This window comes from Labeo rohita, chromosome 17, assembly GCF_022985175.1.
Source record: "Labeo rohita strain BAU-BD-2019 chromosome 17, IGBB_LRoh.1.0, whole genome shotgun sequence".
Classification (NCBI taxonomy): domain Eukaryota; kingdom Metazoa; phylum Chordata; class Actinopteri; order Cypriniformes; family Cyprinidae; genus Labeo; species Labeo rohita.
This window is the reverse complement of record NC_066885.1, coordinates 31,042,175-31,068,088: the sequence shown is the minus strand read 5'-3', so window position 1 is coordinate 31,068,088 and position 25,914 is coordinate 31,042,175. Positions and strand designations below refer to the sequence as shown.

General features: G+C 40.2%; 1 protein-coding gene across 1 annotated transcript in view; it reads left to right on the top strand.

Annotated features, from left to right (window-relative positions):
* The window catches only part of LOC127180152 (b(0,+)-type amino acid transporter 1), a 70,154-nt gene that overhangs the window by 15,716 nt on the left and 28,524 nt on the right, over positions 1–25,914 (top strand). The window contains exons 4-5 of the mRNA XM_051134119.1: positions 1,868–1,992; positions 20,342–20,429. Coding sequence (XP_050990076.1) covers positions 1,868–1,992; positions 20,342–20,429 — 213 coding nt within the window. The remainder of the gene's footprint in view (positions 1–1,867; positions 1,993–20,341; positions 20,430–25,914) is intronic.

Below are 25,914 nucleotides of genomic sequence, written 5' to 3'. Positions count from 1 at the left end.
ATCTTAGGAAATATTCTAATATTTTGAGATACTGGATTTTTGACTTTTATGAGCTGTAAGCTCTAAGAAATCAAAAAAATGTTAGAAATGTTTTACTTTATGTCACGAATCTGGTCGGTGTCCCGTTGTCCGCTCACCACCAGATGTCACTCTTACCTCACCTACACACTCTGACTGTTGTACTACACCCCGGACTACATTCCCCATCAGCCATTGCACTTCCCCCGTGACCAATCAGGCGTTCTATATAAGCGCCGGTCCTTCCCAGTGGACTTCATGGATTGTTATTGTATTGTTGTATTCTTAGCGTTTTCCTAGTTCTTGCTCCGAGTTCCTAGTTCCCAGTGTTTCCGTGTTTTGGACTTCTCGCCTGGACTATTGTTTACCCTCTCTGGATTCTCTGTATTGCTCCCGTTCGCTCCTGTTCGACCCACGCCTGACTCACGGACTTCTATTGTGCATCTCCCATATATACCTGCTTGCTATCGTCTCGACCCTGCCTGTATGACCATGTCTTTGTCTCGCCAATGTAATAAAAGCTTGCAAATAGATCCACTCGCCTCTTGTCTCGTTCACCCTGTGACACTTTACATGTAATAAATCTAAAATATATTAAAGTTTCAGTTTTTTAAATAAGTTACAAACAAAAAAAGAACTTTTTCACAATATTCTAATTTTTTTGAGATGCACCTGTATATAATACCTGGTCATTTTAATTGTATGTTAAATCCAGCAAAAGACAGATCTTCACGTTTAGATAATACTCACACTAGATTCGAGGATGACAATAAACAATTTTTTTAAAGAATTAAATTTGTTGGATATATGGAAATACAGTAAACCTAATGCAGAAGAATACTTGTTATTCCAGCACTTATAAAACTTACTCACGTATAGACTATATTTCTTTTTTTTTTCAGCACAACTTATCTAAAAAACTTTCATTATAGTAATATCAGACCACACAGCTATATCACCCATTTATACACATACTAAACTTGTGAGAGATTCACCGCAATGGCCCCTTCAACGAGGGGTGCGTTTCCCAAAAGCAACTATGGTCACAAGTTCTGTCGTTACCGATAGAGTTCAATGGAACTGACGTCAAACATCTGCTTGCATATAATGGGAGGCATTTAAGGCCTCCATTATGGGTCAAATAATTAGCTTTACTAGCTCAAAGAAAATGAGTACACAAATGGAAATGAAGATATTAGATGAAAAAAAAAAAAAAAAAAAAAAAACCTTGAAACAGTTCTCTACAAGAACAACATACCCAGCTCTATAGATCCAAAAGCACAATTACACCTAGCCACAACGGATAATTTTACATATCTGGGTATAAAAATTGTCCATCTCTACCCCATCTCTAGTCTTTGTTTACTAGAATTAAGAAATTGTTCACCAACTTTATTTGGCAAAATAAATTTCCCAGACTATGTCTACCTTTATTATAACTACCATTTGATAGAGGAGGGCTTATATGTCCAAACATCCAGTGTTTTCATGGGCAGTTCAGCTGTGTACAATCATGTTTTATTTTTCATCCTATAGCCCCTATCCAACTTTTCTTTCTGTGATATGTAAACTGAAAAAGGTAATAAATATATTGTTCCAAAAAAAAAAAAAAAAAAAAAACACTACTGAACTATGTTCAAAGTTTTGTATTGCTTATATTTAAACTATTACATTTTTCATGCATATTTACATTTAGTAGTGTTTTTGCATCTGAAAAGGCTTTTATCTGTGCACCATGACAAATATAGGCTATTGAAAAATTTAATTAACCGCTATGACATGTATGATGAATATACATGTACTATTTGGACCCAGAAAAATACAATCATAAGTGTTTCCTGTCTTTCAGCCAGACATCCTGGCCATGGCTCACATGCGCAGGCTTACTCCCTCTCCAGCCCTCATTTTCAACACAGTCATTGCTCTTATTGTTCTCATTCCGGGAGACTTCCAGGCCATAGTGAACTTCTTCAGGTATAGTGCCTGGTTTTGCATGACCTTTAACATCTACTGTATGTACTATTAAAATTAAGGTAATAAAAATAGTGCTTAAAACATTCTATGTAAAACTACATGACAAAAGTAAGTCAAAACAAACTTTGATGGTGGTGTGAGAAAACCTGACCAGAAAGTTTGAAGTTTTAATAGCTTTAAAGGGGATACCTAATGCTATTTCATGAATTCTGACTTATTTCTACTGCTAAGCTGGATTTTCGTGCTAAACATTGACCAAAGTCTCAAGAAACCAGTTGGATATATGGAAGTGTTTTCATGCTAAAGACACTCCTTTAGGCTTCATATAAGTTTTGGAATTTTTTTTTTTTTTTGAGTATGGCCCTGTATGATGTTGTAAAGGGCGGGATTCCTTACAAAAGCTTAGCTTGAAGTCGGAGATTTAAAAGCCATGCAGTCTATCAGATGCAAAGGCAGAAGGACAAATAGATAGATTGGAGTTCTGTATAGCTGTGCAAGTGCATTTTTAAGCATTTGCTATGGTATCCTGGGTGGTTGATAGTGTAGCTAGGTGGGTGCTATGTGTCAGCATTGCTAGCATGTTGTCAGCATGTTAATAATGTTGTTAACATGTTTTAACATTGTCTGCACATTCTAACACATTGCCAGCATGTTTTAGAGCACTGACAGCATGTTCTTAACATGTTTTAGCACATTATTAGGATGTTATTTTAGTTTGTTGCTAGCATGTTTTAACATTTTTCTAGCATGAATTAGCATGTTGTTAGCATGTTTAACACATGGCTAACATGTTTTAGTTCTTTGCTAACATGTTCCTAGCATTTGTAACATGCTAGCATCATTTAGCACATTGCTAGTATATTTTAGTGTGTTGTTAACATGATTTTGCACATTATTAGCATCTTAATGTATTGCTAACATGTACTTGGTTAGTTTTTAGACTTTGCTAGAGAGAAGAACAAAATTGGCTTCTGACCCTAAAGATGTTTTTTCTTATGCCTTTAATTCTTTGAAAAGAATTGGGGATTAATTGCAGGTTCTGTTAGGCTCATCATCATGCTTAGACTTTGCCCCAGGCCTAGTCAAATCTATTTTGCATCCTCAACCTATTTATCTTCCTAAAGTTCCATTCTTGACCATACATATGGTCATTCTTGAAGCCTTCTGCCCTCCGACATTCATGAGACCGGAGCAAGAGAGACTTCATTCACTGTGTCTTCACAGTACATGCTCTTAAGATTTACATTACTACTCTAAGTGGGTATAAATGTTCCCCCTGCGTGACAATAAAACACAAAAAATTGTGCAAATACTCAGAGATGAAATTTTCACCCGATGGGGGATCCCGAAGTATCTTGTGTCTGACAGGGGTTCCCAATGTGCTGTCGAAGCTGTGCAAGACATGGGGAAGCATCCAGATACTCACCCCAAGTTATCATCCACAAACAAATCTGACAGAGAGAATCAGCATGGCATTAAAAACTATGATTGCATCATATGTGGGGCAATATCTTCAATTATGGGATCACTGGTTACATTGAGTTTCGCTTTGCCATTAATTCTGCCTATCATGAGACCATCGGCAAGACACCTGCTGAACTGATGCTTGGCCACCAACTTCAAGGACTCCTGGAATGATTAATCCACAAGTCCCCCACTCCAGATTAAACAGCCTATAATCTCACTGAAAGACAAGCCAGGATGGCAGAGGAGGTAAAACGTATAGTCGATGTGCAAAAGGCCAGACAAGCGAGATATTATAATTACCGGAGGAAAGATGAGCAATTTCGGCCGGGTGATCTCATCTAGAGGATTCATCCCCTCTCGTTGGCCTCGGATAAATACTCCGCCAAGCTGGTGCCCAAGTGGAAGTGATCAGCTGAAGTAATAAAAAGAATGGGGCCAATAAATTACACCATTTGCTGGGGCAACCAAACCTAAAACAGATCTTGTGAATGTGGTAAACCTGAAACGCTGGTATGGTCGCTCTCCTCCTATGCCGATGACTGGGGGTGGAGATTTATGTAGCAATGCCACATAAGGGGTGACTTATTTATAGTGTTGTTGATTAAAACTCATGTATGGTTGATCGTTTTGTCTAAAAGGTGGTGTAAATTAGATGTTGATACCTATGCAACATATTAGTGTTTTAAGAAACCTTAGTAGTTTTTGCATCAACATCCAATGGAATTACATATGCAAAATACCATGCTCACAGACAAAGAGTCGTAAACTTTCCCTCCAAAGGTGAAAGTTACCATTGGTTCGTGGACCTCCTGGAGGCTCAGCCTCCAGAGAGCTGACAGGCATCAAACGATTGATCACCTCCCTCTCTCTCTTCACTCTCTTCACTCGTCTGCAACATCTTCCGATTGTTGCCCGTAAGGAGGAACCCACGGGGAGCCTGAGCTGGCACAGGGCGTGCCCAGCGGGCTCGACAGGCCCCAACATACAGAGCTGTGGCTCTCGACCACAAAGAGCCAGACATTTCCACTCAACCCTGGAATTCTCAGTCAGTCAGTCAGTGGTTCTTGTAGAACCATCTTGTAGAACCATGAGCTAGAACTCTTCAGGACTTCCTTAAGCGCGCACCAGGCCTTGCAGCCTTGTCTGTCCATTCCCCAGAGATCATAGGACTTCAGCTGGGTCCCTCTCAGCTCTTTCTCTTTTTCACTTTTCACATGGGAAGAAACTCCCAGTCACCACTGAGTCAGAACATCTTTGGAGTTCATCACTCTTCGGACCCAGAAGAACGTGATTACGATTCCAAAACCACCACTGCTCCAACCATCAAGACTTTCTCCAGAGACTGCATTCGGACACTTGTTCAACGACCAAGGCAATGCAAGTATCGTACATTCAACTAAACAAAACAGAAGTTTAGTATAAGCTGTAGACAGCACTGATGGTTTCACTCAGGTGGATAACTGACTCTTTTCATAGCTTCATTTCCTTGTCTCTCTCTAACTGCTTCTCCCTGACCCTTCCCCCATGTATGAGTGACTTTGTGTTTGTTTGTTTAGATTAGTTATGTGTTGGTCCCCCCCACTCAGCTGGGGGGAGTGTTGAGTTTGCATTGCATAGAATCCACTCCTGGTTCTGAAGAGTTGACATATTCTGGTTGGCGGGGATGTTGGTGGGACTCTGATGGACAACTGGATGGATCTTTCTAATCTGATGAAGTCATCATAGGCAGTGAGATGCAACTGCAAGTGAGGTTCTAGGGAGTGAGATGCTAGAGCATGGAGAAGGAGAACTGTGAACACTGGAGTAGGAATTGCTGGAGCTAGGAATCACAGGTAAGTCAATTGTAGGTAGTTAGGTTTCCACGTTGGAGACCAGACAAAGACTGGAACTGAGGTGTGTGCTTATATCTCGCAGGTAATCACTATTCTGGGGATGGCAAACAAAGTGAGGCAGAGATGGTGGAGCCTGGCATTTCTGTGGCAATATACTATAGTAGCTTTGTGTGTGTGTGTGTATATATATATATATATATATATATACACACATATATATACACAGTCATGTGAAAAAGTGACACCCTATTGAATTTCATTGTTTTCTGTATCAGGACATGATAAAAAATTATCTGATCCTTGGCAAGTCTTAAGAATTTGGAAAATAAATCCTCAGATAAACATAAACAGATAACATGACATATTCTTTTTAACGTTGGTCCAGTTTATTGAGGTTTGTGGGCATTTGCTTATGCACAGCTCTCACCACAGCATTTGAGTCAGGATGAGCTCTGGACTTGGACTGGGCTATTGCAACACCTTGACTCTTTTCTTTTCAGCAATTCTGTTGTAGATTTGCTGGTGTGCTTGGGTTCATTGTCCTGTTGCATGACCCAGTTTTGGCCCAACTTTAGATGTCGGACAGATGCCCTCGCATTTGACTCTAATATACTTTGATATACAGAGGAGTTCATGGCCAACTCAATGACTGTGAGGTGCCCAGGTCCTGTGGCTACAAAGCAAGCCCAAAATTATCAGCCCTCCTCCAACATGCTTGTTTTTTGATATGAGGTGTTTGTGCTGATAGGCTCTTTTGGTTTTCACCAAACTTGTCGCTGTACATTATGGCCAAACATCTCCACTTCGGTCTCGTTTGTTCAAACGATATTATTCTAGAAGACTTTACAGACCTAAACTGTGCTCATGTTTTTTTTGTTTTTTTTTTTTAGATAGAAAAGTATGAAGGTATTTTTGGTGCAAAACAACTGAGCGTCTGTGACGGCAGAATTTGTAGTTGTAGAGAACAGCCACACGTGTAATAGTACATTTTAAGTCACAGACAAAAGTTGAAAACTTGTAGTTTTTGTTTCCTTTCCCACAAACACAACAGTTACACCTTCTCGAATCCTTCACTGCAGGTACATAAATCCTATTTGACGAATCACAAATCAAGAAACTTGTACGCTCGCTCGTTTTGCTACTATTGCTGCAGTGAATTTGGTGCAAAACACATTCACACACCTGCATTAAATATCTGTAAAATAAATATCGTACAGATATTTATTTTTTTCTTGGATGCTTTTCTAATACAAACACAAGAGCATTACGACAACGGCGCGAATCTGCTGCTACGAGTCTCAAATGCTGTTTTTTTCTTGCAATTGACAAGTTTCACGCACTCAACTGTTGCACCACATACTGTATCTGTTTGAAATATGGAGCAAAAGTGATTTATGCATTTGTAGAGACAATGGTGGGCACTTTTCAGAGAGAAGTTTGGCCAATCAGAAAAGCTAGTTTGGGCGCCTATCAGCAGGGAGGAAAAAATGAGTTGCGTGACCATCCTCAGGGGACAGTGGCAATCAATAAAGGTACATTTTCTTTATTTTTCTAAAATCACCGTTATACTGTACATTTGTCTATAGTTTAAATATTAAATGAGATTAGCTCCAAATCTGATAAAACTCACCTACCTGTAGCCTTCTAGTAATCTTAATTAAAGTTTAAACTAGCTGGTTGAGGAGGTGTGTTTGATTAGGGTTAAAGCTAAACACTGCAGGACAGTGGCCAGCCAGTTTTGAGTTTGCCCATGCTTCAACTCACAAAGAGGCTGCATAAAAGATTGATTAATCCATTAACAATATAAATTACAGTGAGAATGTCATATAGAAGATGATTAAATATATCTGTTAATATATGTAAATTATTAACAAACGTACAGTATAACAGTGAGTGATTTCAGAAAAAGAAAGAAAATATACTTTTATTGGTATTTGCTGCTGTCAGCTCCAGAAGATGCTCACAGTTCACAAACGTTTTTATTATTGTTTTATTTTTTTCTCCCGGTTCATTTGGGTGCCAACTGACAGGTACCTAAACTACACTGTAAAGAGATTGCTGTAAGTTTTACAGTAGCTGGATGTGTTATATGGATTGTGTTAAATTTCAGTAATTTTGGCAAAGTTGACAAGCTCTCTGATGAGAAACACCATGAGGGGATTTAGGCTGATGCTTTTTCTTTGCACCCTCTTTCCAGAATTCCATCTGATCTGTGAATCTCAATGGAATTTGGTGCCACCAGAGTTGATTCTTGGAAAGAACCTGCAAGCACAAGAAAAATTTTTTTTTTTTTTACAGTGTTTGTTTAAATAATATTTACTGAATTTACTGAAAACTGCCAGACTTTGAGACTAAAACACTATATACTCTCTGAATGCACCTACAAGGAAGGTGCATAATTAGTTGATAATCCGTCACAATTCATTTAAGCTCCATTTCTTAAAATGCGTTCTTGTAGATCAAACAGTAGAGCCAAGTCAAGTCACCATTATTTATATAGCACTTTTACAATGCAGATTGTCTCAAAGCAGCTTTTCAATATTAAACAGAGTAATAGTGTGTCAAAATAGCGTGTTGTTCTCCTCTGGCCAGATGAAACCAGCAATTTAATTCTAGACTACAAGAAAGTCAGACTGTGCAGAGAACTCATCTGGTTCCCGTGGTCTTGTGCCGATGGCTGTCTATGTGATGAGGTCTTCACTGGGGATCTGTCTCTGGGACTCATCTAGTTGATGTGGTCTCTGCTGACATTCAGGGCTGTAGAGGTCATCTCTAGGTGCTGATCCACCCATCATCTGTTCTGGATACAGACTGGATCTGGGTGTCTACGGTGACCTTGGACTAAGAACGAAAAAGATCAATATTAGTGTAGCTGCCATTCTTCTTACGATGCAACAAGTACATCAGGTGTTATGGAAAGTGTTTCTGGTTCCAACTGATCTAATTAATGCAGCCTAACAATTCTTTAACAAATCTGAAATATAGAAATGTGTTAATGTGTTATGTGTAAGCCAGGTTAAAGAGAAAATGATCTGCCACCCGCAGTTGATTTAGATATTCTAGGTATTATCAAATTGCCAGAGTTTTGAGAATGCAGCAGACGTGGAGGACTATAATACAATAAGAGCTTACTCAAGTACTGAAATGCTAAACCACTGAGGGCTTTATAAGTAATTAGAAAGATTTAAAAATCTATACAATTATTAACAGGGAGCCAGTGCAGTGTTGACAGAACCGGGGCTAGTATGGTCATAATTCCTGGTTTTAGTAAGAACTCTAGCTTGAGGAGTTTGTTTATTAAATGCGCAGAGCAACCACCCAGTAAAGCATTACAATAATCTAACTTTGAGGTAATGAACGCATGAATTAATGTTTCTGCATTTGCCATTGAGAGCTTAGTGTTATATTGCTGAAATAATGGGGTTGATTACCAGGGAATGGATAATGATAAAAAAACAAAACAAAACAAAACAACAACCTTTAACTAGTTTATTTGGCTAACTTACCAGTTGATGTTATCACCGTTACAATGGCCATCACAAGAAAACGCTCCAGCTGTAATTTATTGCAGATGACATGATCCAGACCACAAACTGCAAAATAAAAAATACAAAATAAGTACTTGAAAATACTGTTTGAGTCATTTAACTCAGTAAAATGTGTACCTAATGAAGCACAAGTTGCTTTGGAACTACCGTGCACTAACAAAACTTAAACAACATTCATAATATTTGTTATTTGTTAGCCAAGTCTGTTCCAACCAGTGGGTTAGTGGAGAGCAGCAGCCAGTGGCTAATTCAGCTAATATAGTAGTTGATGGCAGCTACTCACCTGCTGTTACCACCACTATTAATGCAATCAGAAGAAAAGACTCCAAAACACCTCCGTTGCAGATGACATGACCAATAGACTACAACCTGTCACTGTTATGTAATGTCTGACATAACCTGCAATAAAAAGGCAGAGTAGAATTATTTTACTTCCCGATTAATTCCCTGATTCATTCGGATAACTGACGTTACAAATTAACGTAACAGCTGATGCAATCACCTTCATGATGGCTCCAAAATACAACCTCAATGTTGCAGGCGATAAGATCCACAAACTTGATCATAACAAAACCGAAGAACTATATAGAATAACATAAATCAAATACAGTGTAGCTTTTCTGATTGGCCAAACTTCTCTGATCTCTGAAGAGTGCCCGCCGTTGCCTTTACAGATGCACAAATCACTTTTGCTTCTTACTTCAAACAGATATATGGTGCGAAAGTCGAGTGCACGAAACTTAGCAATTGCAGGAGACAAAAAGTGTTTGAGACTCGTAGCAGCAGATTCGCGCCACTGTCGTTATGCACTTGTGTTTGTGCTAGAAAAAGCATCCAAGAAAATATAAATATATATACATAAGAAAACATTCTACAAGTGTGCAAATCTCATTACAAGAATTTGCATACTGATTTGCAGATGTACAAAATTCGTCTGTGACTTTACATTTTAATGCAGGTGTGCGAATGTGTTTTGCACCATATTCACTGCAGCAATAGTAGCAAAACATGCAAGCGTACAAGTTTCCTGATTTGTGATTCGTAGAATAGGATTTGTGCACCTGCAATGAAGGATTCGAGAAGGTATAACTGTTGTGTTGTGTTTACATGGAGAGAAAAAAAAATCTACAAGTTTGAAACTTTTGTCTGTGACTTCAATTTTACTATTACACAAGCGTGGCTGTTCTCTACAACTACAAATTCTGCCGTCACAGACACTTTTGTTTTGCACCAAAAATACCTTCATAGAAGAGGCTTTCTTCTGCCAAGCCTTCCAAACATGCCATTTTTGTCCCATATTTTTCTAATGGTATTGTCACGAACTTTATCATTTAACACGTTAACTGAGGCCTGTAGAGTCTGAGGTGTAGTTCTTTGGTTGTCTGCCATTTCACTGAGCTTTACACAGTCTGATCTTGGGGTGAATATTCTGGTACGACCACTCCTGGAAGGAGAGGTGTCTGTTTTAAATGTCTTCCACTTGTGAATAAACTTCAGATTGTTTGGAAATGGCTGTATTACTCTTCTCAGATTGATGGCAGCAACAACTTCTTCTCTAAGATAATTGCGGATGTCTTAACTCCTTGGCATTGTGTTAACACACACCTGAAGGCTCCAGACCAGCAAACTGCCAAAGCTTATGCTTTTATAGAGGCACTCAGACTTGCTGATGATCAGTTAACCAAAGACATTTGATTAACAGTGCTTGACTGTTATTTACCCTCTTAATTCCAATTTTAACGGTAAGGGTGTCCTAACTTTGTCACACATGGCTTTTCCATTTTTGTTAATTATGACAGGGGGCAATTTGTCATGTATTGTTGTTCATCTGAGGTTTTATTTTCGAAATTTTAAGACCAGCTAAGGACCAGTTTTTTTAATGATGTCCTGATACGGAAAACCATGGAATTCAATAGGGTGTCCTAACTTTTTCACATGACTATATATATATGCTTGAAGTTTTAAAGTATAGATCAGGAATCTACAACCCTCTCCTGGAGAGTTACCGTCCTGCAGACTTCAGTTCCAGCCCTGCTCCAAAACACCTGCCTGTAATTCTGAACTACTTTATTAGCTGCTTCAGATGTGTTTGACTGGGGTTGGAGCTGAAATCTGCAGGATGATACCTCTCCAGGACCAGGGTTGGAGACCTCTAGTATATATATATACAGTGCATCTCAATAAATTAGAATGTCGTGGAAAAGTTCATTTATTTCAGTAATTCAGCTCAAATTGTGAAACTTGTGTATTAAATAAATTCAATGCACACAGACTGAAGTAGTTTAAGTCTTTGGTTCTTTTAATGGTGATGATTTTGGCTCACATTTAACAAAAACCCACCAATTCACTCTCAACAAATTAGAATACTTCATAAGACCAATAAAAAAAAACTAAATTTTTAGTGAATTGTTGGCCTTCTGGAAAATATGCTCATTTACTATATATGTACTCAATACTTGGTAGGAGCTCCTTTTACTTTAATTACTGCCTCAATTCAGCATGGCATGGAGGTGATCAGTCTGTGGCACTGCTGAGGTGGTATGGAAGCCCAGGTTTCTTTGACAGTGGCCTTCAGCTCATCTGCATTTTTGGTCTCTTGTTTCTCATTTTCCTCTTTCAGGTCTGGTGAGTTTGCTGGCCAGTCTAGCACACCAACACCATGGTCATTTTACCAACTTTTGGTGCTTTTGGCTGTGTGGGCAGGTGCCAAATCCTGCTGGAAAATGAAATAAGCATCTTTAAAAAGCTGGTCAGCAGAAGGAAGCATGAAGTGCTCTATAAGTTCTTGGTAAACGGGGGCAGTGACTTTGGTTTTCAAAAAACACAGTGGACCAACACCAGAAGATGACATTGCACCCCAAATCATCACAGACTGTGGAAACTTAGCACTGGACTTCAAGCAACTTGGGCTATGAGCTTCTCCACCCTTCCTCCAGACTCTAGGACCTTGGTTTCCAAATGAAATACAAAACTTGCTCTCATCTGAAAAGAGGACTTTGGACCACTGGACAACAGTCCATTTATTCTTCTCCTTAGCCCAGGTAAGATACCTCTGATGTTGTCTGTGGTTCAGGAGTGGCTTAACAAGAGGAATACGACAACTGTAGCCAAATTCCTTGACATGTCTGTCTGTGGTGGCTCTTGATGCCTTGACCCCAGCCTCAGTCCATTCCTTGTGAAGTTCATCCAAATTCTTGATTCGATTTTGCTAGACAAGCCTCTCAAGGCTGCGGTTCTCTCGGTTGGTTGTGCATCCTTTTCTTCCAAACTTTTTCCTTCCACTCAACTTTCTGTTAACATGCTTGGATACAGCTCTCCGTGAACAACCAGCTTCTTTGGCAATGAATGTTTGTGGCTTATCCTCCTTATGAAGGGTGTCAGTGATTGTCTTCTGGACAACTGTCAGATCAGTAGTCTTCCCCATGATTGTGTAGCCTAGTGAACCAAACTGAGAGACCATTTCGAAGGCTCAGGAAACCTTTGCAGGTGTTTTGAGTTGATTAGCTGATTGGTATGTCACCATATTCTAAATTGTTGAATGAATTGGTGGGTTTTTGTTAAATGTGAGCCAAAATCATCACTATTAAAAGAACCAAAGACTTAAACTACTTCAGTCTGTGTCCACTGAATTTATTTAATGCACGAGTTTCACAATTTGAGTTGAATTACTGAAATAAATAAACTTTTCCAAGACATTCTAATGTATTGAGATGCACCTGTACATACACTAGAGCGATAGATTTAATTCTGAAGCAGTTTTAAAATAGTTTTAAAAACATTTGATTTTCTTAATTTTTTTCTCTTCTTCTTAAGGGGAGACATTGCAAGCAAAAACACTGTTTTTTCTTGCACCTGTCAAGTTTGAGATTTTGAGCTTTTTGGTTTTTCATAAAGCGTTTTGTCAGACTAGTGGAAAGAAAACATTTAAAAGACACTGTTAAGTGTTTCTTTTGTAGTACTTAGTAGTACTGTGTCAATAGATTTCAATTAAAATACATATTTTTAAAGGCTGTTTTCTTAAAATGAGTTTTTTGCCCTACACTGAGCCATAAATCTCCACTTCAGTAGCATTTACACACAACAAACTTTACATTTTTATTCCTGTCTATATCTTGAAGGTTATTACAGAAGGATTTGTTCATATATAATCTGCTTGATTTTATACAACATTTTATTCCCCCCAAAACTTTAAAAAATATGTTTTCTGTCTGTTTTAAGTTTTTTTTCTGAATTATGGTGTCACAAAATGAGATACCCAAAGTTCCCTGCTTAAAAACTTTTGACTAATGTCAAAAACATTAAACAAGAACTTTGAAACTGACTTCATCCAGTGTTTAGATTTTTGTACTAGAAATGTATGCAAATTAGAAATTGAATATTTCATAAAATAATGACTCATTTGCATATTTAAATCTAACATTTTAGAAAACTTGTAATACCAAAAATGTTTGCAATTATCAATGTAATTAATAAACAGTGTTGGGCAGTAGCGTCGCTACAAGTAGTGACGCTACTAGCTTAACTACATTTCTCAGTAGCGTGGTGGTAGCGTCGCTGTTTTCTGAATCAAATAGCTTTTCAGTAGCTAAGCTCTTATTTTGATCAAGTAGCGCGGTAGCGTCAACAAAAGCTAAAAGCTATATATTTTTCTATATTTTAAGCTCAAATCGGAAATATAACTGCTACGGATCACTGATCCTGGGTCAGTAAGCGACGTCACCGCCACTAATCCTCGTGACGCCATTGGCTCATTAAACTGTCAGTCAAACCGTATTAATCCTCCCGCCTCTCTCGTGAATGAAGTGCGGCGCGCAGTTTGAAGCATCTCAGCGTGTTTGCAGACTTGAGGTAAATAAAGAAGTGTTGATTGAAAAAGTACATGTTTTCTGTATTTATAATACAGCACTGTATTTATAAAAGGCTAATGGTTTTTTTGCATTCAAGGAGATGAGAAAAGTGTGTCTTAGTCTAGCATTTGTTGTCGAGACAACCAAATTGCTTATGTGAAGCGCTGAATCTTTATATTTTAGCTAAATGTCAGAAAAAAAACTGAGCGCCCACGTAGCAACAGAAAACTGTATAATCTGCAATGCAAACGCGTGAATGCAATGCACGTACTGCCTCTATTGTAGCGGTATCGAGAAAAAAACTTAGTACTTGAATTCATGGCGAAAGGCAAAATGTTTCGGTTCGTTCTTAGCAAAAACAAACAAACAAACAAACAACAACAACAACAAAAAAAAAAAAAAAAAAAAAAAAAAAAAAAAAAAAAAAAAAAAACGATCAGGTTCCATAGCGAAATAAGAATTAAACAGTGTTCTAGTCTAAACGTATTATAATAATCTTTGCTAATATTCTTGACACTTCAAACTGCCTTGGACTTTGCAGTATCGAATTATGCCTTTACTATGAACAAAATGCCGGAATATGCTATTCAGCTGTTTGATCGCGCACTATCACTGCAGCCTGTTCATTTGAAAAATAAAACACAGTCACCCAAAAGTTACACTAGTCAATTTAAATAGTGTGTTACGTGCAGTTCAGCGTGAACACCGGTCCCGTGGCACATTTTTGCTCATCATAATATTTTCCGTCGACGTGCATGAAGTAGAAAGCTTACCCAATGCATAATATTTTCGCTTCAAATACATTGCAGATATGGAAACTGCAATGTATTTGTGGCGAGAGAGGTAGTGTACACATAGCCCAACTTTACTTTCAGTTTCGCTTTAAATTTGTTTTGGATTGTTTAGGCAAATTTATTTATTTATTTATTTTTTTTTTCATCCTGGTTCGGTTCTGAATACGGTTAAAGTTAAAGGATTTGTTGTGGAGTGAGGGAACATTATAACATTACGCTGTAGGCCTGTTCATTTCAGAATATAATAAAATGTGACTTATAGGCCTAGCCGCCGTGACCTGTGGGGTTTAATTTTTCCTCTCAAAGACGTACAGTTTATGTTAGCATGTTTTTTACAAAAAACTTTGGCAAACGAAAATAGCCGCTTCATTCGGTTAAATATTCTTACTGTCAGTTAACAAATTTACAACAGAATTTAGCTTTGCTTCCCAGATAGTAACAGGGTCTGGGCCAAATCTGGCTTACATTTGGCACTTGTTTTTTATTCACAGTCTTGTATTCATGAAATCAATTACTATCTTTAAAAATGGCAGTAAATTAAAGTGCTGTTTTTGTGCGGTCTGTCATATTTCAGTAGCTATATACAGCAAAACTACAGCACTTCCATTAGGCTATTTTTTATGAAGCTGTCAACACTGTAAACTCTGATGGCATGCAATCAGTTGACAAACACCCATTCATATATAGACTGTTATTCAATTATATGTATAAATTATTTTATTTAAAAATTTTGTGTTTTCCCTGTTTTATTCATTCATCATTCTGAAACAGGTGCCATTGTTTTTTTAAAAAAATGTTTTTCAGGAAAGAATTCAACCCCCCCCAACCCTCCAAAATATGAGATAAACCCAGCCCTGTACATTATACTGATTTTTGTTGCCAAATTGGTTTGGAAGAGTGGTTGAATAAACAATTAAACTGGACTTTTATGCCTGTATGACTGACAATTTCATTGATCACTGAGAGAGCATTGACTTGGTATGATGTTGGTTCAATAGAAAAATGAAAATGTAAAAAATAGCTTAGATGTAGTAAACTACTTTTGCCATGTTGCTGTAGCTTAGCTTGCTACATTACCCAAGGCTGTAGCTTTAGTGTAGTTAAGCTTCATTTAATGAAGAGTAACTGTTAGCTTAGCTCACTACATTTTCCAAGTAGCTTGCCCAACACTGTTAATAAACTGCATACGTAAGGTGATAACTATTAGTTTTTTTTGTTTCAAAGTTTGTAGGTTTTAAGTCTCTCAGACAGATTGTTAGGCATTTACTAGGATGTCCTGGTAGTTGTTAAAGTATTGCTAGGTGTTGTTGTGTGATTGCTAGTTTGTTCCTGGAAGTTGATAGGTGGTTTTGAGGCAGCTAGTGTCACACAAGCTGTGTCCCAAAGTGGAGTGCATGCACTTCGAAGTGCATGGACTTTGAAGGCCACGCCTCCGAAGTGCACGAAGGACCCTCTGAAGTGCATGAGACGCTCCACCTTCGCAGGATTTCCTAATTGCGCCACCAGGTGTTCCCGATTACCGCTCCTGTCGCATAGCAACGGTGCGAGAGGGGCGCTGCCATCCTGACAGGTTTAGACATTTAAGTTATGAAGCCAGCATTGGTCATATTTGTTTTTATATTTTATGTTTTACTGGAGGAGATGGTGGGGATGTACCTCAGGCTTGGCCAAGAGCATGACCGAGTAAATTATATTGTTTTGCCGCATCCTTGCCGGATTTTAATTTTAAATGCATTCATTGCGTTTGAACCGACTTGAATAATGTAAAGATACATATGAAAAAAAATACAAAACCATACACACAGAAATATATAGCAGTTCATATACTGACTGATATGTTACCAAGGTGCGATTTTATAATAGTTTATTGTCTTGATGGTGAACATACTTAGAAACCCTGATTTTAGGCAGTTAAGTAACCATAAAAATAAAACTGTGAATAAATAAAACAAATTATGCATTGTTCATCTCAATGTTCAGCGGCAGCAGTGTGTTTGACATGCCTCGTTCCACTGTCCACCGCATTGTCCACCGAGTTGTTGAGGAGTTGGTGGCCATTCGCCACCAAGAGATTCACCTCCCTGAAGACCCCAGAACACATGGAGGCAGGGCTGGACTTAAAATTTATGTTGTTTTCTAATGTTAAACCTAAGCTATGTTGTAAATAGCTGTAAAAAGTATTTTCAGTAATGTATAGAACAATTTTGTTTTAATGTGAAAAAAAATATTTACAGGACAAAAAATTAAATAAACGTATAGAAGAGTGTTGTGAAAAAAATTAAAAGCTGCATTACAGAAATTTACACATTGTAATTTACAAATTGTACAGCATTAGTTCTCTTTTATTAACACGTGAATATACAATACAAAAATACAAAATGTACAAAAATTTTTACTTTCATTCTTAACTTACATCACAAAAATAAACTACAGAAATTAGGTTGTTTCATTGACAAAGTCACACAAAAAAAAAAAAAACTGAGACACTTGCAATCCTAAATCAGAGCAAATACCATGCCTGTTAACAACAACAGCACAATGAATTTCAGCGGAAAAAACACTCTATTAAATACTCTATTAACTTCCTCCTTTGTATTTTTTAAGTCTTTCCCAAGCAGGCTCACTTTCTCTAAAATAGTCCTACAACAAGAGAAAATGGAAACACTTATAATATAAAGAAAGGTTTGCAATCTTAACATTACAAAACATGACACAACAGGACATGCATACAAAATACTAAAGTGCTAAAGTTTGTTTACTTACATTTCAATGTGAATTCTCCAACAGAACTCTCACCCGTCATGTTCTTTGAATATAAATTCCATCGTCATCTGCGCGCAAGTGATTCTGGGATATGGTAGGGTGCGAAGTGTCCATCAGATGTACACTTCATTTTCCTGGGAATCGGAGACCGCATTTGAAGTCGCTTTCGAGTTACTGCTGCCTTCGTTGCGCCGCGGTCACGCATTCGGCCTTGGAATAAACACTTCGGAGGGTGCATTCTGAATTGGGACAGCTTACGTCGTGATGCTGTGACGCAATCACACTTCAAATTCGCACTTCGAAGTCCACGCACTTCAGTTTGGGACAGCCTTCGTCGCGCCGCTGTGACGCATTCACACTTAAAATACGCACTTCGAAGTCCGTGCACTCCACTTTGGGACACAGCTATAGTCACCTGTCTCACCAGCCACAGTCACTCGTTCCCAGTCACCAGCCTTCTAATTGGACACACCTGATATCACTTACCTGCAACACATATAAGCACATGCACTCCACTCAGTCAGCGGCTGGTCTCGAGGTCTCTACGGCCATGTCCACACTAATAGGTCAAACATGAGAGCGCGCGACATGGACGCGTTAGTAAATGATGAGATATTTCCGTAAATAAAATGATCCTGCCAAGAATTGCGTGAAAACTTATTATGTCTCTTCCGTCTGTATCATCTCAGTGAGTTTTTACGCATGTGCAGTATGGCGAATTTAACGTTCTTCTACGTTTCAATGTGGATGAGAAACTTTTGGAAACGCTTGAAAACGCTAGTGTGGACGGAGAGCGTTTTAAAACGAAAACTCTGTTTTCAAATGTATACGGATTAATGTAGACATAGCCTACGTTGGGATTACCTACCTGTCTCTACTTACCTTCCTGGACGGATCGATACAAGGATTTCTGGAAACGAACTTGAAAAGGATTTCTTGAGAGATAAGACTTTGAACCTTATACTGCTATATGCTTCCATCTTATGGATATTCATCACCCTTCTTATGTTTATGTTGGAAGCCTTTGAGTTCACGCAAATAAACATTGTGATCAAAACTAACCACGTCTTTGCCTTTCTCAACTGTGACAGCTAGGGTGTTCTGAATGGTTGCTAAAGTGTTCTGGATAGTTCCTAGGTGGCTGCTGGGGTGTTCTGGGTGGTTGCTAGGTTGTGCTAGGTAGTTGCTAGGCTGTTCTGGGTGAATGAGTCTCATGCTTCTGGGAGTTTAGATTTAAATTAAAAAGTTAACGTTTAAAGTTAAATAGTGTTTGTTTAGGGCAAAGACTTAATACAGTCAGGTCCATATATATTTGTGGACACTGACACAATTTTCATAATTTTGGCTCTGTATGCCACCAGAATGGAAACAATCAAGATGAAGTTGAAGTGCAGACTTTTAGCTTTAATTCAAGGGGCTGAACAAAAATCTAACATAAAATGCTTAGAAATTACAACCATTTTTATACACAGTCCCCCCATTTTCAAGGGCAAATGTAATTGGACAAATAAATATAATCATAAATAAAATGTTCATTCTTTTCAGGCAGTTACTGTCTTAAGTCTGGAACTCATGGACATGGCTTGTTTGTGGGTCTTTATGTCTTCAGCAAGTGAAATGCGTGCTCAATCGGGTTGAAATCAGGAGATTGACTTGGCCATTGCAGAATAGTCCACTTTTTACTTTCAAAAACTCCTGGGCTGCTTTTGCTGGGCAGAGTATATGTATACTTATATGTACACTTCAGAATTCATTTGGCTGCTTCTGTCTTCTGTCATGTCATCAATAAACACCAGCAACCCAGTGCCACTGGAAGCTATGCATGCTCATGCCATCACACTGCTCCATCATGTTTTACATGGATCATGAGTTGTTCCAAGCCTTCTCCATACTTTTTTTCTTCCTGTCATTCTAGTACAGGTTGATCTTAATTTCAGCCATCCAAAGAATGCTTTTCCAACAGTGGTCTGGCTTTTTTAGATGTTTTTTTGGAAAAGTCTAATCTTGCCTTGTTTGCACCTTGTGGTGAAGTTTTCTCTTGATTGTAGACTTTGACAGTGACACGCCTACCTCCTGGAGAATGTTCTTCACTTAATTGGATGTTGTTTTTCTTTACCATGGAGAGGATCATCCAAGCATCCACGACTGGTGTCCTCTGTGAACATCCAGGCCTTTTTATGTTGCTGAGCTCACCACTGTGTTCTTTCTTTTTTTTTTTTTTTTCCTCAGAATGTACCAAATTGTTGATTTGGCCACTCCTAATGTCCCTGCTATCTCTCTGATGTTATCTGTTATGATTATCTGTTTTTGAAGCCTAACAATTGTCTATTTCAGAGCTCTTCTGACCACATGATGTGGGTTCAGAGCAACAGATTCCAAATACAAAATGACACACTTAGAATCAACTCCAGACCTTTTATTTACTTAATTGAGTCAGCTGTCCAATTACTTATGGTCTCTTAAAAAAGGGGGGGAGGTACATATTAAAAAGCTGTAATTCCTTAACCTTCCCTCCAATTTTGATAAGAATACCCTCCAGTTAAAGCTCAGAATGTGTACTTTAGGCCCATACATTTATTATATAACTGTAACTTGAATATGTTGTGGTCAGCAGAAGACTATGCACTTCTATTACTTATGAATGGGAGAAAGTGCAACGCCCAATATGGTGAATAAGCCCTGCCTTCTAAATGAAAGAAACAATAGTTGATTAGTAAAGTCATTGCTTCACTGCAGCTGCTATTACAGGCAGCGTTCACAAACTCATGCTCATGACTGTGCATGCGCATTGGCTGGTCTAGCATCAAAAACAAGCTTTTTTTAACGGTATGTGAACATAAGAAACCAGCTTTATGAGACTGTTGTTGTCAAATTTTATTGCTGTTTTCAAATATGAAATTTAATCGTAAGCTTAGTGAACAGTTTTGGAGAATTTTATGTTTCCCCATTCAAAAAAATAGGAGCTGCACTCGCATGCCTGAGAGGTGTTTTAAAGTGTGAAATGACTTGTCTTAAAGAGACTTTGATTAGGGTTAGAAAAAAAGTGAAATATGTGAAAGCATATGTTTTTCTCTAACATTATTCCTTTTGTTTTCTAGCTTTACTGCCTGGTTCTTTTATGGGGTCACAATATCAGGTCTTCTGTATTTGAAAATCAAGAAACCCGAAAATCCCCGGACAATTACGGTGAGAACATCATGCACCTGAAGTTACTCCAAATGCACAATCCATTAATTCATTCTGCAACGGAGTGAGGGAGATGGGAAGCGGGCGAATCCAGATGCAAAGCTTTATTACTAAACAAAAACATGGTCAAAAACAGGCAGGGTCAGACATCAGCAAACAGGCATGTTAGAGCAAGACACAAGAGTAATCCGTAAGGCAGGTGAGGGTCAATCAGCAGCGAACATAATCCTAGGGTTGAGGCAAATGGGTGATCCAATGAGACAGGTAGAGCATAGATGGGTGATGGGTGATCCAATGAGTTCATACAAGGGGTGAGCAGAGTCCGAACGTCAAGGCAAAGGGTAAATCCACAACGGGTAAAAGGTCCAGGGCAGGCGGAAGGCAGACAAGATGATATAACCAGGCTAGAAAACAAGACTAGGGGAAAACTAACTAGAAACACGACTGAACTAGACTAGGGATTAACAAGGTGGCTCCGTACGGCAGCTAACACACAGAGAGTGCTAAACGCAGTCCAATACTCGGCCTAGAATAGTGGGAAGGGGCTCGTATTAATACCGTTCGTGATTGGCTGCAGCTGTGAGCGTGTAGTGCAACAGTCTGTGTAATAAGAATGGCAAGGCGACCTCTGGTGGCGAGCGGACTGGCGTTCAGGACCAGATTCGTGACACATTCATTAATTCATTTATTCATTATTGAGAATGTGTGTTATCGTGTTGACTTTTGTGGGAAATTCAGATTATCTGCAGTACTGTGCAAAATCCTTTAGATGCTTCACAATAAACATTTGTGATTCGATCTGGGAAAACCTGTTGGATGTCGTGCTGGGATGTTTTCAGGTAATTCAAAAAATTGGTCAAATGTCAGTTTTTTGTCAAAATTAGGTTTCATAAAAATTATTATTCTATAACATCTTGTACCTTGGCAAAATTCACTTGTGCAGAAAAATAGTGATTTATTGCAGCAAGCAGAAATGACTGTCTTTCTCTTATGTTAAGAATGTGCTGCGTAGGTACTTTCTCTTAACACCACAAAAACCAAAAATCAAAATAAACCATGTAATATATTTAATAAAGGTGTATCAATGCAAATTTCACGCCAGTCCTGTGTATTTTTTATATCGAGAGATGGTGCTGAGCAAGAGAACAATAGTCTGAAGTAGCTGCTCACTTGCTCACAAAAGATCTTACTCCTCTCAATCTGTTCAATCTTGGTGACGTCAGTGCCCTAAATGATTTTATAATGGACTATTTCACATCCAGAGATGAAGGATCGGATGATGAAGTTACTAAAGAGGAGGAGTCCGATGACAGTCTGTTATATGCACAGTGTGCAAACAGTTTTGCTGCACTCGTTTTGATACAAGGTACACTATTCATGCTTTCTAAACATACAAGGGGTGATCAAAAGTTCAGAGACTATGCACATGATAAACAATAGAAAACTGTCCTCTTCAGGGTAACGTTATTCTGTTTGTGTAATGATGCAGTATAGCGCTCCTGACAGCTCTCATTAAACCTGTGAAGTGAAACCCATTTCACTTTAAACCTGTTTTTCTCAAAATTCCATTCCTGAAAATCGTAGCTATCAGCCAACTTAAGAAAAAGAAAAGCCGTAACTTTTGTTATGTGCAAGCTATGGACAAAATAACAACAGTTTTGGAAAGGGTATGAACCAGCTTTCATATGGTATCAAAACCTAAGAAAGGTAAAAATTTTATCATGTGTGGGGTTTTCCTAGATAGCCTCACATTTGTTTTGTTTCATTATTTTGTTTGTTTTAGCATGCAGTGGGAAATGTGAATTTTAGATTTTCAAATATTACTTTTGGAAGTACTGTACTAATCCAGTGTAATTTTTGTATGGACCAAGATTCTTTCAGTGAAAGGTTCTTAACCCTATTGCATTAAGAAACTGTATACCACTTTTGCATTCCTGGGTCAGTTCTGACCCGATGAAACGATGAGCTTATAAAACATCTCATGTTATGTATGTAACCATGGTTCCCCGAGGGAACGAGACTATGGGAACGCCTCCAGCGTGACCACGCTCTGAAACACGTGTGCATACAGTCCAATAGAGAAGCGAGACATCACAGGCGGGGTGACGTAGGGACCAGGAAGCTTAAAAGCATGTGCGGTGCATGCAGCTGGCAGCTTCTGAATAGAGAAGCAAGCGCTGCAGGGATGCCGGAAGTATGGCCTGAGACGCAGCGTCTCGTCCCCTCGAGGAACCATGGTTACATACGTAACCTGAGACGTTCCCCTTCAGGAACTCGAGCTGCGCAGAAAACGCTATGGGAACGAGATGCCCACGCCACCAGACTTCAAATCCCAGCCTAGTGCGGAAGAGCACAGCTAGGGCGAAAGAAAAATAGCCAGGAGAGGCACAAATCCAGGAAAGAACCTTAAAGTCAAAGGGGTGGACATTCCGCAGCATTCTGAAGCCAACTTAAGAGAAGAGAGCCTTGACCCCCAAGAAGGGAGGGTCAGAGGACTCGAGGCTATGAAATAGCATCCCGACCGCACTTAACAAAGCTACACCTGGCCAGAGGCCTAGGCCTCAGTGCACCGTGGAGGAAACGTGTAACGAGGGGGTTCCTACCCAATGAGGAGCCACCCAGAGGGGCGTGGTAGGCCAAAATAGCCGCCACGTAGACCTTCAGGGTGGAGTGGGCTAACCCTGTGGAGAACCGATCCTGCAGAAACCCTGAGTCCTGCTGGTGGTCTCCACACCATGAAGTGAAAGGTTTCCACTTCAGGGCGTATAGTTTCCTCGAGGAGGGAGCTCTGGATTGGAGGATGGTCCCAACAACCTCAGTTGAGAGACCGGAAGCTATGAGGTGTGCCCCCTCAGGGGCCACACCCACAACTTCCAAAACTACGGCAAGGGAAAAAATGGCACACTCTCTCCAGAACTCCTGGGAGCAGAGCAATCGGGGGAAAGGCATACGGACAAAGCCTCGGCCACGTCTGTACCATGGCATCCAGCCCCAGTGGAGCTGGATGAGTCAGAGAGCACCAGAGGGGACATTGCGATGTCTCTCGAGTTGCAAAGAGGTCCACCTGAGCCTGGCAAAATGCTCTCCAAATCTGCTTCACCACCTCTGGGTGAAGCATCCATTCCCCAGGCCTCGGCCCCTGCCTCGGCAGGATGTCTGCTCCCAAGTTGAGATGCCCAGGAATATGAACTGCTCTCAGCGAGAGGAGTTTGTCCTGGGACCACACAAGGATCTGGTGCGCCAGCTTGTATAAGGGGCGCGAACGCAGACCTCCCTGGTGGTTGATGTAGTAGACCACCGCTGTGCTGTTGGTGCGCACCAGCACATGGCGGTCTCTAAGGTCTGGGAGGAAGTGTTTCAGAGCCTGAAACTCAGCCAGCATCTCCAGGCAGTGATATGCCAAGTTAGACGGCGGTCACTCCACAGACCATGGGCAGGGTGGCAGTCCATGACCGCTCCCCAACCGGTGAGGGACGCATCCGTCGCTAGCGTTACGCGGCAACAAGGAGCTCCCAGCACCGGGCCCTGAGACAGGAACCAAGGCTTCCTCCACATGTCCAAGGCACGTAGGTATCACCGCGTGACCTTGATGTGTGAAACGGGTTTCCCCTCGGGGAGAACCGCTTGGTCCTGAGCCACCACTGTAGGGGTCTCATGTACAGCAGGCCAAAAGGTATCACGTTGGACACAGCTTCCATCAGACCAGCAGTTGTTGAAACTGCTTTACAGTGAATGACCGGCCTTTTCTCACTCTCACGACTGCAGTGAGGATTGACTCAATCCGAGCAGGTGACAGACGTGCATGCATCGTGGTCAAATCCCACACCACGCCCAGATAAGTGGTTCTCTGTAATGGAGAAAGCACACTTTTCTTGGTGTTCAGTCTCAACCCCAACACTTTCATAGGAGCGAGAACGACATCTCGATGTTGAACCCGCAAAGCTCTGAAACGATCTATTATTAACAATCCTTGATACAGATCAGTATGCGGATGCCCTGGAGTCCAGAGGAGCCAGAGCAGCATCCACATACTTGGTGAAAGTGTGGGGTGAGAGTGCAAGGCTGGACGGAAGAACCCGACACTGGTACGCTTCACCCCCAAAGCGAACCTCAGGAACTTCCTGTGTTGAAGAATGGATATGTGGAGGTATGCATTCTTCAGATCTGAGTGCAACCTCCCCCTCCTTCTTCGGAACAATGAAGTACTGGCTGTAGAACCCGGACTCCCTGTCGTGAGGAGGGACCACCTCGATGGCCTTCCTTAAGAGAGTGTCTACTTCCTGTTCCATTACCAGACCCTGCTCGGGGCCCACCAGAGTGGGAAGACCCCGTTGAAAGGTGGCAGCGGAGCACCAAATTTAATGCGATAGCCTCACTCTACAGTGCGCAGGACCCAAGCAGATACATTTGGCAGTAGTTTCCACGCTGCCAAATAATCTACTAAGGGAACCAGTCTCTCGAGACTGGCCTCTGGTGTTGTTTGAGCTGCTAGCTGCTGTAGAGACCCCTGCAGGGGTGGCGAGTGCCCCAGCTCCGCTACGTTTCCAGGCGGAAGACTGAGGTGTGGGTTTGCTGGAGACCGCTGCGCCCTGGAGCACCGGCAGGGTTGGCAGGCTGATCTCCCCAAACAGACAACAAATAGACTGTGTGTATCGCCACCCGAAATAGCACAGGCAGAGAAGAACACACAGTCTAAAATGCCGCTGCTGATATTCGTAAGAATGCTTTGTAGGACATAGTGACACTCTCAAATAAAAGCTGTGCAAACTAGCACAAAAAACAGAGTGACACACACACACAGAGCGCTTGCTGAAAGACAGAAGCTGCCAGCTGCATGCACCGCATGTGCTTTTAAACTTCCTGGTCTCTACGTCACCCCGCCTGTGACGTCTGGCTTCTCCATTGGACTGTATGCACACGTGTTTCAGAGCGTGGTCACGCTGGAGGCGTTCTCATAGCGTTTTCGACGCAGCTCGGGTTCCTAAAGGGGAACAGTCATAATGTAATATTTTTGGCTAAAATCAGCAATTTCTCATTACTATTAAGTGTGCAACATTTTCAAGGTTTTGGAGTGTTACAGTGTTAAAGGGAGCAGGACGAAGGAGAGAGAGAGAGGAGTGTTACATGTGTTCCCATTTCAATGTGTCTGAAGAAAATGCTATAGGAAATACCCTTAGCATTAGCAGTGTCTGAAGCATGTTTTTAAATGCGACAATGTCATTGGCCGATGACAGTCCATTACGTGCATTTACGAGAGTACCACAATGCATGCGTTTGGTGCTGAGTACCTATAGAGTTGTATTGCATCCTTGATATCTCCAAAAAATCTTTAGTTTTATCAGATTTATAAAAGAAAGATACAGCTTTACGATTCACTCTGAAAACAGCGAGCCCCTGGAAACGTGCCATGGGCGGAGCTAAAGAGTCATGAGCACTTGCGTGCCGACTGCTAACAAAACACAGAAATTTGATACAGTTTCCAAAA